Source organism: Mustela nivalis (genome assembly GCF_964662115.1).
Source record: "Mustela nivalis genome assembly, chromosome: 17".
In the NCBI taxonomy this organism is placed as follows: Eukaryota; Metazoa; Chordata; class Mammalia; order Carnivora; family Mustelidae; genus Mustela; species Mustela nivalis.
This window is the reverse complement of record NC_139036.1, coordinates 41,049,569-41,066,646: the sequence shown is the minus strand read 5'-3', so window position 1 is coordinate 41,066,646 and position 17,078 is coordinate 41,049,569. Positions and strand designations below refer to the sequence as shown.

Below are 17,078 nucleotides of genomic sequence, written 5' to 3'. Positions count from 1 at the left end.
TGAATATGTATCATCTCCTGAAGCTTAGGTTCTCCTTAGGGCCGAACACTAGGCTCTAGCTGCTCCCCATCTTATTGTAAGTGGTAGACATCGGTTGTGTGAATAGTGCACACTGTCTGAGTAGTGGCTGGTGGGATGTGCACGCTGCCTGCAGTGACATATCTCAGTTAGGGGCCCAGTTCTGTCCCCTCGCTCGCCTGTGACTTGTCCCTTTTGCTAGGACTTCCCAGCTTCCACCTTCTGCCTTGACGGCTTTAGCATTTAACGAGCTCACGTGCCCGTGGCACCTGTCTGTGTCCCAGACACCATGCGACCAGTCTCATGAGGTTGGCACCTTTCCCTCTCATTCACACTTCCAGTCATTCCAGAGCAGCCTGCTGAGGGACCCAGTGCAGTGAGAGGGGGGGGGTCCCTCTTCCCTCCCTCACCCCCTGCCCTAGCCTCAGAGGAACAGAATGGAGAACAGCAAGCAGCTTGATTCATAGACTTTATCAGCTTTTTCTCCACCCAGCAGTTTCTGCAGACAACCGAGCCTATTTGCGGTCCACACGGTTCACGCTGGCAAAGCTGGAGAGCAGTGGGGCAGGCATCAAGGCTAGGGGCGGGCAGCAGATGAGGCTGGACCAGTGGACCCCAGTGCTTGAGAAGAGGAGGCTGCCAAGCAGGCTTAGGAGGAAAGGTGGCCTCAGGGAGAGGAGGGCACGTGGACAGCTGCAGGGAGGAAGTAGGGCGGGGGCGGGCTGTGGTCACTGTCTGGGGGGGGTGGGGGCGGATAGAGGAGGCGGGACACAGTGCCTGTGTCTGTGAGGCTGGGGGTAGGGAGCCCATATACACTGTTTTGTGGCAGGAACCAGACAGACCGCTGTATAAAAGGGACTGTACAACATAACCTATGATACAATGTTTACATATGATACAAGGCTCTTCCCCTCTTTGAGTTTTAAAAAATAAATTTACAATTCCAGAGCTTTTGGTAAAAAATATGTACACCCTCAGAGCAGGAGCAGCAGCTGCTTTTGCTGTTGCCGCCGCTGCCTCTTCAGAAGGGGAAGAGGTGGTGTCAGAAGGGGGGGGGGCGAGGCTGTGCCCAGAAACCTCTCCCAGTAGCTCCCAGGAGCGCTGGGCCCCTCTGCCCTGGAGGCCCCCGTGGGAGAGGGTGGGGGGACAGAGAGGTACGAAAGGCATCAACACAGTCTGGTTTTGCCTTGACAGCCTTGGCCATTCCCTCTGCTCTCACTCCCGGGCGCTGCCAGCCCAGGTACAGGGGTCTACCTCACCCCAGCTCTGATGGGGAGGACCAGCAGGAGTCAAGACAGGAAGAAGGATAGAGACCATGTGGTTGGTGTCCCGCCGAAGAGCCAGAAGGGAGATGACAGCTCCCTTCTTAGCAGCAGACTCCCCGAAAGCAGGAGTGTGGGCAGCAGAACCCCCGGCTCCTGATGGCGCCACGTCCCACCCTGCAATGCGGAGGAAGCGTCCGGTAGGCAGCCAAGGCCTGTGTTTCCCTGAGCATCTCTTACCCTCTCATTGGAGCCCACCCAGAGACCCTGGGGAGGCCTGAGTGGGGGACCCACAAGAGCTGACGGGATGCCCCCTGCCCTGTGAACGGCTTTGCCCACAGGCTTGGGCATGCAGGGCACCCAAAGGAGCTGAGCAGGGAGTGGGGGGGGTGGGGAGAGCACCCCCACACCATTGCGGGGCCCAGTACACCAGGGCAGCACCAAACAGAAGAACCTCTCCATACAAAACACCCTCCCGCAGTTACCGGATATACTCCTGCTTCTTCAAGGGGACAGGCGCACACAGGCACACAGACACAAGGGCGATGTGATATTCCAGTGGGGTACATCAGGGGTCCCGGCTCTGACCAGGGAGAGGGCAGACCGGGCTGGAGAGGAAGGTTGCCAACCCCTCCCATGATTCTGCTCTGTGAGACAGGAGGGTGGGCCGATTTCCTGCCTGCTTGGGAGGAGGTTGGAAGCTCCATCTCTGCACCGGACCTTGATGGGAGGGGACAGAGGAAGGAGCTCTCTGCCCCCTTCCCTGCGAGGGAAGAAACCAGCCAAGTGGGGTGTGGGCTGGAAGGAGCAAGGGAGAGAGGATTTCAGCAAGGTAGACAGGCTTCTGAGTCCAGGGGTAAGTCCATCTGACTCTTCCCTGAGGGGCAAGAAGTTGCCCCAGCGGAAAGGTGTCAGGGGTGGGTTGGGACATCGTGCAAAGTGCTTGAGTGCCAGGTGCCCGAGGACCTCGGCGGGGCGCCCACCGGAACCTCTGTTCTCACTGACTATTGGCCTCTAGCTTGTAGGAGAGCTCAAAGAGGAGGTTCTGGTTGTCGATGACCTGGAACTGGCGCACATAGGCCTTGGTCTGCAGGTGATGGGGCGATGCCTCCATATCCAGGCCTGGGGGTGTGACAAGAGAAAAGCATTCAGGCTCCCAGCCTCCCACCCACCCACCGCGTTCTCGCTCTCCCTCTCTCCATGCACGCTGGCCAGAGGAGAGGGGTGTGAATTGGGACAGGTGCTGGGCAGGAGGGCTCCGGGGAAGGCTAAGGAGAGAGGGTGGAGAGCTGACAAGTTTAAGGAAATCAAGAAGTGAGCAGGGATTCCTCCCAGATCCCTCCCGCTCAGGCAGAGCTCTCCCCAGGAGGCTGTTAGAAGCCCGGTACTCACAGAGGGGCCTGCTCCGGTATTTGCGGACTGTCCTCACTTTTTCAGCCACTGAATGCTGGGAGATGACAAGGAATGAGCCCTAAAAAGGGCTCAGAAAGAGGCTCCCCCCTCTAATACTCCCCTTGCTGTGTTCTGCTCCAGCTCTGCTGCTTTGACCCTGCTCCCTCCAGGATCTGATCCTGGAGGGTCTCAGAAGAACCAAAGGAGGGGTATAACCGGCTTGTGGGGAGAGAAAGAGGTGCGTGCACCCGCGCGCGCGTACACACACACACACACACACACCCGCCCCATCCCTCCCCAGCTGCCTGTCAGCTTTGCCACCCGTGGGCGGGTTGCCACGGCAATGCCACCGGGGACAGTCAGGAGTCTGTCAGGCAAGCTGGGCACTAAGGAGAAAGGCTGCTGTCTTTAGGGGGTTGCCAGGAGAGGGGGAAGGATGCCAGCCTCCACGCCCAGGCCACGGTCAGCAGTGCCACTCACCAGCTTCTCGATGTTCACCAAACCATCAACAAGGGTCTTACTCCCCTCGTGCAGGAAAGTCAGGTCTAGGGAATGGAAAAGAAACCCATGTGAGGAAGAAGGAGGTCCAAAGGGCCTTTCCCCTCCCCTACAACCTCTCACTGGGGGGCTCCTCTCCAGGTGGGCACTCAGAGTTGAGTGCCAGGGGCTGAGAGCCAGAACTGGGGCATGGAGAGTGTGGCCAGAAGGGCACAGGAGTGACTCTCACCTTTGAGGATCAGAGGCACGAAGGGAATCACAGGAGGTTTCATCTTGGAGATCACTTCTCGGTAGCTTTTGTGGTTCCTGCAGGGGTCCTGATGTTCAGGGAAGAGAGGTAAAGGGGCAGATAGTGCACATTAAAGATGTGTCCTACTCCCTCATCCTCCTGCCCTAGATCCATCTCTGATCAGAGAGCATACATATGGGTGTCTAGCTGGGGATGAAGTAGGGAAGAGGCTTGACCCTTCTCCCTCCTCCAAGGAAAAGGGGGTAGCAATGCTCCCACCCCTTCCTTCCCAGTATGGGGGTGGGAGACAGTCTCAGGCACTAAAAACCTTGAAGGGAAGCTTGAGGAAACAGGCTTATGGGGACAGAGGGCCTCTGGGGTACAAGTCCAGGGGCAGATAAAAGAGCTGAACCCACTCACTGTCAGGTTCTCAAATTTGCGGAACAAGTTCTTGAATTTCCCTGGCAGCTTCTGTAGAGAGTTTGAAGGAAGGAGAGGAAATGTCAGAGTGGAGCTCCTTGGGTTTCACGGCAGCTCTGGCTAATCCCCCGGTGTCAGAGGGGGAAAGGGCCTGGCTGTCTTGCAGGGGGCTGGCCAGCTGGTGGGTGGGGAAATACAGTCAGCCCTTGATGCAGTCCCGGGAGCTTGAAGAGCCCACAGGAACGAATTACACCGGGGGAATTCGAGTCTCTGCTTAGGTATACGCCACGCGCGAGGGGACTCGCTGAGTGCTAGCTGCAATCCAGGGTCCAAGCTTGCCATCTGGCCTAGGCTGCCTGCCCCACGCGGGCGGGGATTCCGGCTTTTTACTATTTTGCACAGGACAGGGTCCGTTAGCCAAACTGAGTGCCCGCCCGGGGGGGGGGGGGGGGGGGGCTGGACCTGCCAGAAGAGGGCGCCTCCCTCCGCTCGGCACAAAGGCTCCCTACTGGCCAGGAGCGGCCGCCTGGGTGAACCCCGGAGGCCAAGGACGCCCGCCGCAGCCCCCCGCCCCAGCCGGGCCAGCACAGGCGGGAGGAGAGGAAAGGGCAGCCGTGTCATCACCTCCCAGGTGAGCCGCAGGCGGCTAACCGCAGCGTTGTCCAGTCCCATGACCACGGCGTAGAAGGACAGCAGGTCCTGGTTCTGCTTGCAGCTGCGTGGGGTGGGAGGCGGAGTCAGCGAGTGCCGTGGGGGCGAGGGGGCCCTCCGCGCCCGCCCCCCACCCACTGCCCGCCGGCCGCACTCACATGGCCGCGATCTTGAGGAACTTCTTGAGCAGCTGCGCGCGCTTGCCCGGGGCCTCGCAGAGCAGCACCTCGGTGGCCACCCAGTGCGTGACCTCGCTGCAACGCTGCAGCAGCAGCTCCAGGTTGGCCGTCTCCCGGCGGCCGCGCTCCCCATGGAACACATAGTCCACGAATTCCAGCTGCACCCACGGTGGGCGTGGTGGAGGGCCGCCGGCGAGGGGGCGGAGGGGGGCATGTAGGGAGGTGGGGGGGATGTAAGTGGCCGGGTGGCCACAGGGCGGGGGGAAGGGCCGAAGGGCAGGGGCGGGAGGGTGGCAAATGGAAGAAAACAGGGACAAGACAGGTTGCAACAGAGATGGGGGGCAGGGAGCAACATTAATAATACTCTCCTATCCCCTGAGCACTTACTAGGTGCCAGGTCCTTGAACCATCTGATAGACATTATTGTGACTGCCTTATTTTCTTTCTTTAATAGAGAATAGCTTAAAGAGGGTAACCATGGATCAGGTTCTATGTAAGACCCACCTTACTAAGGGGATCTCTCTCTTTGCTGTTTTGTTTTGTTTTCCCAGATTGGGGACATAAGGCTCAGAGAGTCTGGGGTGAGTTGGGGTGAACTGCCCAAGGGCACCCTGCCAGCCAGTCTTCTAACCCCAAGTTCAGCTGCACAGCCTGCCGGTCTCCAGAACCCCCACAATGGCACATTTCTCCCTCCAGCCCCCCAGCCCAGCACTAGTTACAGTCCCCACCTCATGCACACATCGGAACAGCTCCCAGTGGAAGGCAGTAAGGTGGTTGGCAACGTCCTCCGGCTCCACTCGGTGGATCTCTGTGTCTCCAGGGGAGACCTGGATCTCCTCTGGGAGGGGCATCTGGTGGCAGGCAGGGGCATAGGGGCTGGACTCCACTCTGGGCTTGTGAGGTTCTGCCCATAGCCCCTCTGGGCCCTGGCTCCCAGCCAAGGCCTTGGGACAGAGTTCTTACCAGGGCCTCATAGCTGTCCCGCGTGCAGGCGAACAGGTGGCTGTTGATGCCCAGTGTGGTGAAGACACAGTCTTCAGTCGGCTGGAGAAGGACCTTCTCTGCAGGAGAACGAGCTGCTCTGCCTCGGCCCCGGCCACCTGCACCCTCACACACCCCAGCCACGGTCGCCATCCCACCTGGAAACTCCTAACCCTGCACAGACACATTCTAGACTAATGGGACTCATGTTAGGTTACCATCAGTTTATGCCATATTTACCTGACATTTTTCAAATAATGAATTCTCTTGCAGTCATAGCTCTTTTTTAGACCCAATATTCTTCCACAGTTCTCTCATTCTATCAGCTGGGGGACACCAGGACTTTTTCCCCCCTTGCCTCAAAGGAAGAGAAGGTTTTGGCTACATTGCAGGCTTCCTGCCTCCCATAGAAGTTGGAGGCCCACCCTGTGTTTTTAGCCTCAAAAACAGCATCCTCAGATGGTCTGGGGGGTTAAAGAACCAGATCCCAAAGTGAGGAAAGGCAAGCACCAGAATCCAAATCCAAGTGTCTTGGACCAGTGCTTTCCAAACTTTAATATGCATAGGGATCACCTGGGAATCTGGTTAAAATGCTCATTCTGAATCGGTGGGTCTGGAGCAGGGTCTGAGGTACTGCACTTTTAATAAACCCCCAGGTCAGTGGTGCTCATGTGACTGGTCCCAGAACCACACTTCCAGAAGCCAGGGCCTAGAGTTCGGCCGCACCCCCGCCCCAGAGCACCAGGCTTTTGAGTTTCTCCTCTCCTGATGGCCCCCACCACCACCCAACCCAGCTCTTCCCAAGCCTCACCTCCGGAGGAAGCCACAGCCACCAGGATGAGGGAGTCCTCACGCCCAGCAGGCTCCTCTGAGTACTGCAATTTCTCTGTCACAGAGCCCAGGATGTCCTGCACAGACGCCGAGAGGCGGCTGCGGATGGTCACGTAAGAGTGGTCAGGCATGTAGACCCGGCAGAAGACTGGGCAGAGACAGGGAGGTGGCTTGGCATAAGAAGGCAGAAGGGCAGCACAGACACAGCCCCCTCAGCGCATGTCGGTTTCCCAGCCCATCTCACCCCTAACCTTCAGTCAGCTGGCTTCTGAGCAAGAGGCTGTCAAAAGGACAGGTTCCACTCCACCAGGAGACTCCGCTGAAGGTGCCCTCAAACCCAGACGCCCCAGAGGGCCCTCTGAGCCGCTCCAGAAGCTCTGCCCCGCTTGACGCCCACACTCACTCTCATCAGAGCCCCGGAAGGCCACTCGGGTCTGCAGGCAGGAGTCAATCCGGCGGAAGTGACGGAAGAGTGGCTTCACTTGCTTGCTGGGTGGCTGGCTTTCCTCTGGGATCCTGGCATGGACACAGCTGGGCGTCAGGAAGTCCTGTCACGCATATGGAGCGCCAGGCAGGCAACACCAAGCAAGGGATTATCAGAATTGAGTCAAGGATGCAGCAGCACCAGGTTCAGAAAGTGGTAAAAGAGGTCAGAAGGGAGACAGTGACCAGCATGGGACGACTGTCCAAGTGACCCAGATCATATGCCACCTCTTCCGTGAATTCTCTGATCCACCCCACCCACCAGGAAAGGTCACTTTTTGGCATCAACTGCTCTAAGACACGGGGCTAATATTTGTTCATGTGTGTATCTTATCTCTTCTGCAAGACTAAGAGCTTTTGAGGGCTGGGCTTACTTCTTCTTAGATTTTTTTTTTCCCCACCCTCCAGGCCTAGCACACTACTTGGCACATGGTAGGCGTAGGTCATCCTCTGTTTCCTGAATTTTGCCTTCAAGGACTTTACAGCCTGGGAGGAAGACAGACATGGATACAGCTACTTCTAACACGAGACAGGAGGTGTTAGGTGATATAACAAGGGTACAAGCAGAGTTCTGTTGGCAAGAGGGAGGGGGAACTTTCATCAGGAAGATGTTTTTGACCGTGGTCTTGAAGGACAACAGAAAGAGAAGTGAGTACAGGGTGGTCCTTCTTGGGTGAACCATGTAAATGATGGCAAGAAATTAGAATTGGGAATGCCCAGGAGTTCAGGGAATGGTGGGGTGTATAGTGAGTGTCATGGGGGCTGGGGGATGTGAGAGATGAGGCAGGAAGCATTGGCAGAAAGACGGGGGTGTTGAATGCTTGCAAGGGTGTTATAATTTGAGGGCGCCTGGGTGGCTCAGTCGCTAAGCGTCCACCTTTGGCTTGGTTCATGATCCCAGGGTCCGGGATCAAGCCCCACATCTGGCTCCCTGCTCCACAGGAGAGCCTGCTTCTCCGTCTCCCACTCCCTGTCTCTCTCTGTCAAATAAATAAATAAAATCTTTAAAAAAAAAAAGGGGGGGGTTGCAATTATGTCTTGTGGGCAATAGGGAGCCCTGGATGTTTTTGGAATAGGAGCGTGATGTTGTCAAACTGGAAAGATCTCTCTGGTGTCAGCATAAGAAGGAGAGGATGCAAGACCATGAGCTGAAGCCCTGAGCAGGAGGCTGTGGCAATAATCCAGGTGAGAGCTAATGAGGTCGAAACAAGGGTTGCACTGGTGGGAATGGAGAGGAAAGAGACTGAAATGGTCAGAGGGATGGATGGATGGACAGACAGATGGACAAAGTGGAGTCCTGAAGCTGACTCACATTGGCTCATGAGAAGAGATTGTGAAATTTGGGGAGATTCTGCCTCTAGGTTTTAAAATAGCCATATAAAATATAAAAAGTATAAAATATAAAGAAATGTTTTATGAACATCTACCCAAATTATCACCCCAAAGGTAGCATCCTGTTTTACTACATTTTGCTATTATCTATGCTCTTTTTAAAGATTTTATTTATTATTTGACAGAGACACAGCAAGAGAAGGAACACAAGCAGGGGGAGTGGGAGAGTGAGCGAGCAAGCGAGAGAGAGAGAAGCAGGCTTCTCGCTGAGCAGGGAGTCTGATGCGGGGCTCGATCCCAGGGCCCTGAGATCATGACCCAAGCTGAAGGCAGATGCTTAACAACTGAACCACCAGGTGCCCTGCTCTTATTTATGCTCTCGGTGTTATTTTCCTCTCGTGTATTTGTATGCTGAAAATACTGTGGAATGGCCCGCCACTGCCCATTTCTTCCCAAGTTCACATTCAGTATTCACATTCACAGGACCTTGCTGGAAATCAGCCAGCGAGAGAATTTACATCATGGGAATCAGCAAAAGCTACAAATAGGGGCTCTCCCCACCCCCAGAGTGCTGGTTGTTAAATATGTCCCCATACACCATTGGATTAACAAAGAAATGGGTAGGAGAATGGACAAGTCAGTAACTGGAGGCTTTGCTCTGTGCTACCCTCTAGCAAGAGAAAGCTGCTGAAATAAAACCACACTGGAGCCAAAAGGCCAGAGGCAGTCCCCACAACAGAGGAACATGGGGGACTTCTGTCCTATCCCCTCCCCCAACCCGTTCCCCTCACTTTAGCTCCACTGTTTCCACAAGCTGGTGCAGCCTCAATGTGTCCTCTCGGAGGTCCTGGTAAAGGGACTCATCCTTCATAATCAGCAGGTACAGATCCTGGGGAGCAGAGGAGAGAGAAGGTGAAGGCAGGGGTCTCATCCCAAGCTTCGCTATTGGCAAGGGCTGGGGCAGCATCTCCACGTCTTTAAACATAGAGGAACCATATAAACTGAGGTCCACTGGCATCTTCTCCTTCCAGGTACCCAGCTTGAGGAGTATGGCTCCTTCACAGGAGTCCCCTTCTAATAGCCTGCTCACCCGCCTTCTCTTCCCAGGCCCACCTTGATGATGCGGCCGGCCCCCTCTTCCTCCTGCAGCAGCCCCTGGTATGTGTCCAGGAAATGAAGGAGCATGGCTAGACAAGCCTGCTTCCGGCCCAGCCCCTCGGGGCCCTCCATGCCTCCTGCCCAAACAAAACTGACCCCTTAGTTAAGAAAAATCCCTGGGCAGGCAGACCAGAAGAAACTGGGAAAGGAGATGAGAAGTGGTGGGTGGTTAAACCCCCCCAAATATTCTCTAATCTGGGGCCAGGGACAAGGGAGGTGCAGGGGTCCCTAGAGACAAGACCCCTTTATGTCCCAGCCTGGGATTTTGCTCAGAGTAGGTAGGGATGGCCCCAACTTGACCATGTCCATCTGACAGCATCCTGCCTGTTTGAATTTCACTTGGAGAGATCCCTCCGGGACCCACCCAACCCCTGACCAGCCCAAAACCTGGAGCCGATAAAGGCCAGGGGGGCTTACCACAAACCTGACCATACCTCAGTGTAAGGCTTAGTGTTTCTAAGAGAGCCTATGGTATTCTACTCAGTGGCCTGACATGTACAATTAGATCCTAAAATAACTCAGTGAGAGGCCCTGTGCTTACATGAGACCCTACAAAGAGCCTGGCCTGTGGCCTGCCTCTAGCAGACCCCACTGAAGCACAGCCTTGACCTGATGTTTACATTGGACCCTATAATAACCCACTTGCAACCAGATGTTTAGAGCAACAGTTCAGTGGGGAGAGGGCTCTCTTAATAGAATAATAACACCTTATGTTGGCCCAAGGCTCTGCAGTCTCCAGAGCGCTCCCACATCTACTATCAGATTCATCTCCCCAGCAACCCCATAGGGAGGCAGGCAGGTGCTGTTTACCCCCTTTTTACAGAAGAGGAAACTGAAGCCCCAGGAGGTTAGGTGGTCTGCCCAAGGTCACACAGCGGGTGAGTAAAACCCCTGGAATTGAAACCCAGGTGTGTTTCCTAGGGAAGCGCTGAGGACCCTATCACAGGTGGGGTAGGGGGAGTGGCTTCCTCCTGACCTCCCCTATTGCAAGCTCCATAAAAGGATATTACTGGTGTAGCTCCTGCAGAAATTTCTCCGTGGGGAGGAAGAGAGAATGGGTGAGGACGATGTCATCCAGCAGGATATCTGTAGAGATCAATTGGTGCCACTGATGTCAGGCGGGCACTTCCAGGACCCGACTGGACACTCCCTACCGGCCCCCTCTTGCCTCCTAGACGGAGTTCTCCTTTGCCAGTCTGGAGCCCTAGCCACCTGCCCCGTCATGCTCTGCACAAGCGCGTGCACACACACGTGTGAAGGTTCTGGGCAGCCGCTGCGGGGGTGGGGTTGGCAGCTGCCAAGGCAGCTGGAGGGAAGGAGGGGGCGCCCTTTGATGGCCACGCCCACTACTCTTCAATGTATGTGGGAAGCTGGTCAGATAATATGGCAAGATTGAGATCTGCCCCCAAAAAGAGGTCGAACACAGAAGTGTCTCTAGACAAACAACTTCCAAACACAGAGGTTAAGTTCAGTGGGGTGTGTGTGTGTGTGTGTGTGTGTGTGTGTGTGTGTGTCTATGTCTGTATCCCTCCTCCCCTCCCTATTCCCTACATAACAGCTCTGAGTTCCAACTGGGCAGGTGAGAACCAGCCCCATTAAAAAGGAGAGGGAGTGACTGCCATCTCTTTGATCCCAAAGCCTTTAAATAGAAGCCCTGTGTCCTCTGGATGCTCAGAGATGGAAGGGTTAATGATGGAAGGGTGGAGGGGAGTGGCTCTCACCACTCTTTTCCCCTCCACTCCCCCATCTGGGCCTGGCTCAGCCAGTCAGCCAGGTACAAGGTCGCCCTGACTTGCAGCCAGCCCTGGGGTGGGGCAGGGCAGCCTGACACACGGAGACAGGCAGGGAGCAGGGAGGAAGCCAGGAGCCAGGTGTCCTGACCAGGACAGGTTAGGGCCAGGTCCCCAGGCACTGCCCCAGGACAAAACCAAGGCTTCTGACGTCCCTTGGCTCCCTGGCATTTGGTTCTAGCCATGAAAGTAGAGGAGGAGAACCAACACCAGATCCTCTAACTGAACTGTTGCAGTTCACCAATGAGAAACTGAGGCCCAGAGCTGAGAGGCACCTGCCTGGAACCAGAGTAGGAACCCAGACTCCTGAGTCTTTGTTCTTTTCTCAGTATGCCCCAGGCAAGCAGCGTGTCAGGGTAGAGCACAGTGGTGAGATTGGGCTACTTAGATGTTTGCAAGCCTTGGACTGGTTTGAGGATAACTTCTATAAGTCCCCTCCTCCCACGCACTCTGGGAGGAAGCCAAGATGGTTTGAGAACATTGGTTATACTGGAGAATATCAGAGTGGCATGTTAAGGTGATCCTCATTTACCCTGGAACTGGTTTGAGGTTCCCCAAAGCAGTTACTTTGCAGATCTAGCTTGCCAGCCCAGGTAATAGGGTGGCGAGCAATTCAAGAGTCCTTCCCCATGAGAGACCAGGCAGAGTGTATGGCACCAGGTCCCTCTGGAAGGGGAAGGACACGTTCTCCCTTTCCTCTTTGCCTCGCTACCCTGCTATGTTCTTAAAGTGAGTCTGAGAGCCCCAGCCGTGACCCCTGGCTCCAAAGGTGGTGATGAGGTATAGGGCTGCCCAATATCCTTCCCATCTATCTCATGGGAGATCGGAGCCAGAGCAAAGGAAGAGGAACACAGGGCAGAGTGGGGGAGATGGTGCTATGGGGGCTACAGTTTGGCGTCTGTCTCTTCCAAGCCAGGCTCTGGTCCAAGGCACAGCCTCCCCAGGGAATGTGTCATAGAGACACAGGGTGTGTGGTGTAGGCGGGAAGTTATGGTTAGGAGAGCTGTGTGTGTCTGATATTTTTCTAATTAAATCCAAAAGGTGTCAGCTCCCCAGGGCAACGACAGCTGAGCCAAGAAGAGGACCCAGGTCTTGAGGAAAATCTAGGGGAGCAGTGTCCTATTCCATAAGCCTAGGTCCAGGCTCCCCGCAGAGGTCTAAAGCAAAGTGTGAAACCCCCATCTTTGGGCCCTTAAGCAGGGATCCCCTCCCCAGACCTTGCTGGGCTTAATGAAATGCAGAGAGGCAGACCTAAAGACCCGTCATCGCTCTTCTACCTCCACCACTAACCAGCAGTTTGGGGCCTCAGTTTCCTCACAGTCCCCTTAGTAGGGGTGCTGGTGGGGAGTGGTGAAATAGCAACATCATTTAGGGAATACGTTTCTCAGGGTGTGGCTATTATTTTTTAAAAGAGGCCTGTGCTGAGGCCTGCCTTGGGAAGGGCAGGAGTTGGAGGGGCTCAGAACCCCCCCTCCCCGGGGATGCTGCAGGGTCCTAATGTCTGTCTCTGTCCAGCCACCTCTCCCCTGACAAACAACTTCTGCACCAGCCCCCAACTAGAACACCTCCTTCCCCACAAGCTGCTAAGGACAATGCATCCCTTTGCCCGAGCCCAAAAGGCAGCTTGGGCCCTGAGCCTGCCTGGCACTGCCCCACTGAGGGGGCCAGTCCTGTGCTCTGGGGCTTCTAGACAGAATCAGGGACTCCTAGAAGGTCTTTCGGGTCTTGGAAAGCACCTCTTGGGGTGGGGGTTGGGGGGTGGAGCTGGGTCTGCCCTGGGCAGCTTCCATCTTAGTGTTTCAGGCCTTAATTTGGGGCCACCGAAGAAGGAGGTAGTCAACATCAGGGACCCATGAGAATCTGTGGGTAAAATAGCCAGAAGGGAAGGGTGGCTTAAGGAGAGAAAGAGGTTCAGCTTCTCCAGCTGGTGGGTGAGGCTGCTACAGGGAGGAAGGTGGCACTGCCGCCTCCCTTCTGCATAAGGGTCTGTTCCCCTCCCAGGCCGCTGCCCCACTTCAGCTGACCACTCAACCCCACACCGAGGCTCCCGGAAGAGCGCCCCCACCCCACCCCCCACTGTCCAAGGGCAAGGAAGAGGAACCCTGTGGCAGCCCTCTACTCCGGGATGGATGGGCCTTACCTGAGGCGGCGCTGTCCCTGGTGGCCCCTCCGGCGAGCCGCTCCAGCACCCGGTTCAGAAGATGCTCCGGCCGCTCGGGGGCGCCCAGGGGGGCCCAGGGCGGGGAAGTCAGGGGCTCACCCGGGGACAGCTCGTCAGAGGAGTACGAGGAAGGGGAGCGCAGGGGCCCCCCTCCCCCGAGCGGCCCGGGCCCCGGCACCTCCTCGAGCTGTAGCCAACAGGGTCCCCCGCTGCCAAGCTCCTCCGCAACCCCCGCCGGCTCTCCCCCTTCCTCTTCAGGGGGCGGCTCCAGCCCCGGCTCGGCTGGGGGCTCTCGGAGGAAAGCGGGGAGCAGCAGGCGAGACACGCTCTGACGCCGCTGCAGCGGCCGCAGTCCCCCGGTTGGACCGCCGCCCCCGCCAGGTCCCCCGCCCCCGCCAGGGCCGCCGCAGCTTCCCGGACCCCCGCCGGGACCTCCCGCCACCGTTCGCCCCGCCAGCTGCGACGTCTGCTTCTTCAAAAATTTCTCCAACGGCTTCATGCCCCCCCCCCGCCCCTCTCCTCGGGGCCGCCGGGGGACCCAGGTGTCCCAGGCGCGGGCGGGGGGGGGGCGGGGACACGATGCTCAGAGCCGGAGGGGCAGAGCGGAGGGCTGTGCCAGGCGCCGGACTGGGGGCCAGAGGTGCCCGAGGCTCGCTGGCCGGGGTCCAGTGGCCAATGGCCCGGGGAGGTGCCAGACGGAAAGAGTGCTCGCTTTTAGTGGCCCCCCATGTCGGTCGCAGCCGGCACGCGGCGCGGAGGGCGGATAGGCTGCGGGGCCAGTGCCCCGGGCTCTGCGCTCCTGGGCCGGGCTGCGGCGGCAGAGACAGCGGGCGGAGCGCAAGGCTGAGAGAGGACGCGGCGGCGGCGGCGGCGGCGGCGGCGGCGGCGGCAGCAGCGGCGGCGGCGGCGGCTGCGCTCCTGGCCCGGGGGAAGGTGGCAGAATTGAGACCGCGCCCCCTCCTCCAGTCTCCGCCCAGTCCCCGCCCCTGCCCTTTCTGGACCCGCCCCCTGGGCCGCGCGAGGCTTGAACTTGGGCGCTGGGGCTGGCCTCGAGGAAAATAGTAAGGGGCTGAATGGGATTGGCTTCAGGGCAGACGCAGGAATTAAGGGCAAAGGTGATGCAGTGATTTACCAACGGAGAGTGAGTCCTGGCTTGGGGGCTAACAGGAGCTCTTAAGTATCATTTCAAAGAAGTAGGGCAGGTATGTGGCCTGCACAGCTTGGGTTTACCTATACCCAGGTGAGGCTTATGAAGATTGCTGATTGGGTGTCCATCACTCTCAACCCCAACAGTATGGTCTGTTGCCATATTTGTGGTCTTTATGTTCCTTCTATAAGAAGGGCTGGAAAGGCTTGGGGTAAATTGGCATTGGCACTGGGGGCGGTGCCCATCTGCCCTTTCTGGTAGGGCACAATAGGTGGTGAGGGCCTGGCTTGCGAGAGGCAGGTACTGGCAGGCAGGTAGGAGCCAGGCAGGGAGCAGCAGGTTGTGGCAGGTCTAGTTGGGCTGAGAAAAGACAGGAGGCAGTGGGGAGGAGATGAGGAGTACAAGGGCACCTGAGCCCACCTGGCAGCAGGGGAGGGCAGGGTCATGGAGATGAGTGACAAGCTCTAGAACTTCCAACCAACATCATTAAGCATAGAGCGCCCCTCCAGAGCTGACATGGCCGTGAAGGAGGGAAAGTGGTGCCAATTTGCACTCTAAATGATCTTTATTCCTGATGCCTGTGCCAGGAGCATTCTGTCCCTAAGGCTACACTACCCCAGAAGGAGGAGGTGGGTGTAGAGACACACTCAGTGTAAACACATCAAGGTTAAAGTAACAAGGTGGAGAAGTGGCACCAGGTTCCAGAGGGATTGAAGCTCCTTGGACAATGCCCCACCCCTGTTTACTGTGCAGGGACAAGGCAGGGACAGGAATGCTAAAGGCTGGGAGTGGTGGTTGAACTGAACAGGGTGTGTACTACACACATGTCACTATGTGTGCATATCTGGTCCTATGTGTGCTAGAGCATGTGTTCACAGAACTAAAGCTTTGCACACCCATCTGTTTGTGGATTTGGAAAGGGAACAGTAAAAAGGAGAGAGCAGTTTTGGCTAGGAAGCAGGAATAGAGCTCCAAGTATTGGTTTGCTGGGTTCCCTTTATTGGACACCCCACTATCCCTGGGGTTAAGAGGAGAAACCGGCTGGAGTGGCTACAAGCTCCCCAGGCATTTTGCGAACCAAATAAGAAGAGGAGAGGGCTCCACTCCCAGCACATGCCACAGTTACCAGATTAAGCTGGTTGCCTTGGTAACCTCCTCTCTGGGCAGGATTTGGGATTGTCGGTTAGGAAGGGGGAAGAATTGGGGAGTGTGGAGGGTGTGGGGGTTGGAAATAAGAGGCAGAGACACTTCTGGGAACTGAAAGCTTGGGGACTAGGACCCCACCACCCCTGCAACTACTCAAGGATATTGGACAGAGACTAAGTTCAAGGACTTGAATCTGGAAGGAAAGTCAGCATTGAGTCATGGCCCTCCTAGAACAGTGGTTCTCGCCCTAGGTGCACATTGGAATCCAGGGGAAATTCTCAAAAATACTGATGCATAGGTCACACTCTAAAGCAATTAAATCTTTAAAACGAGGCCAATGTTTCTGGCATTTTTTAAAGATCCCCAAGTGGTACTTGCTTCAGCAGAACACATACTGAAGTTGGAACTATATAGATTAGCTTGGTCCCTGCACAAGGATGACATGTAAAAGATCCCCAAGTGATTCAAATAGCTAGGATTGAGGATCACTGCCCCAGAGGGACAATCCAACCTGAGTGGGCTGCCAATGCAGGGAGACAACTTCAAGATTTGAAGTTCCTACTGTTCTGGGTCACTCACAAGGTAACAGGCCTATGTGTTGACTTCACAGAGGATGGGGGTTGGCATGGAAGAAATAGTGGGAGAGTGGTACGATTAACAGCTGTTTAGAGGGTGGCAAAGCAACTCCGAGTCCCTAAAAGGGGATGGGGCAAGGCTACCTAAAGCTGATCTGTCTGCCCTTTATACTCCCTTTCTGCCCACCGAGAGGCAAGCTGGTAGGGTAGACAAACTGGGGGCTTTGCTGAGCTTGAGTTTCTTCTCTTCTCCCTGAGCTTGTTACCAGGGCAACAGAGCTCAATGGGATCTAACGTAGGACCGGGGAAGCAAGAGGCAGGGGTGAAGGGGAAGCATCTTAACACAGTCATTCCTGCTCCCAGTAACCTACCAAGACTGGCTGGCATTCTTTGCATGACCCCAGGAGATCAGGCCCATAGTTACCCATCACCTTGTGGAGGAAAGCAAATGGACATGAAGAGGAATTAGGGATAGGGTTTAAGAGTCATGGTCCGCCAGCTCAAGCAGCAGTACCAAAGGATGTAGGGGGAGTCCCAACTGTTTTAAGGTAGACACTAGGATGTCCATGCCCTCAGTGTACAAGGATTTGGGGTACCCAAGAACAGTTGCCACCAGCTCCACATTAAAATTTAACTGCACCCCCCCACACACACTGGGATCAACCTCTGTAGTAAACTTCTGCCCTACCCAGGATCTGAAAGGAAACAAAGCTTGGAGCTGACCTGTGCACGTCAGAGGCCCAGCCAGTGGCCTTGGTAAGATAAGCGACAGCTGATGGTCTCAATTGCTTTTCTTTACCTCGACGAAGATTGAGCGAAGCCTCA

General features: G+C 56.2%; 1 protein-coding gene across 2 annotated transcripts; it reads right to left on the bottom strand.

Moving 5' to 3' along the window:
• Positions 1 to 474: 474 nt before the first annotated feature.
• RAPGEFL1 (Rap guanine nucleotide exchange factor like 1) lies at positions 475 to 14,292 on the bottom strand. 2 transcript variants are annotated; one of them, XR_014304401.1, is made up of 15 exons: positions 13,365 to 14,292; positions 10,442 to 10,520; positions 9,390 to 9,525; positions 9,068 to 9,165; positions 6,865 to 6,977; positions 6,442 to 6,609; positions 5,613 to 5,710; positions 5,378 to 5,500; positions 4,629 to 4,807; positions 4,444 to 4,534; positions 3,820 to 3,997; positions 3,400 to 3,487; positions 3,153 to 3,217; positions 2,673 to 2,727; positions 475 to 2,402 (listed from the first exon to the last, which is right to left on the bottom strand). XR_014304401.1 is itself a non-coding variant. In XM_082704929.1 (15 exons), the coding sequence occupies exons 1-15, from the start codon at positions 13,882 to 13,884 to the stop codon at positions 2,278 to 2,280; spliced, it is 1,989 nt and encodes a 662-aa protein (XP_082561055.1). In that variant the 5' UTR covers positions 13,885 to 14,291; the 3' UTR covers positions 475 to 2,277. The 2 variants fall into 2 exon arrangements, 1 of the variants encoding a protein (XP_082561055.1); XM_082704929.1 differs by having other exon boundaries at positions 3,820 to 3,870; positions 13,365 to 14,291.
• Between the last annotated feature and the right edge of the window lie 2,786 nt (positions 14,293 to 17,078).

Excerpts from the sequence above, each read along its gene's own strand:
- RAPGEFL1 (XM_082704929.1), bottom strand. The coding sequence starts at position 13,884 with ATGAAGCCGTTGGAGAAATTTTTGAAGAAGCAGACGTCGCAGCTGGCG. Across the intron at positions 9,526-10,441 it reads CTGCAGGAGCTACACCAGTA|TTTTGTTTGGGCAGGAGGCA; the intron begins ATATCCTTTTAT and ends CTAAGGGGTCAG. Across the intron at positions 2,728-3,152 it reads TGGTGAACATCGAGAAGCTG|CATTCAGTGGCTGAAAAAGT; the intron begins GTGAGTGGCACT and ends GTCATCTCCCAG.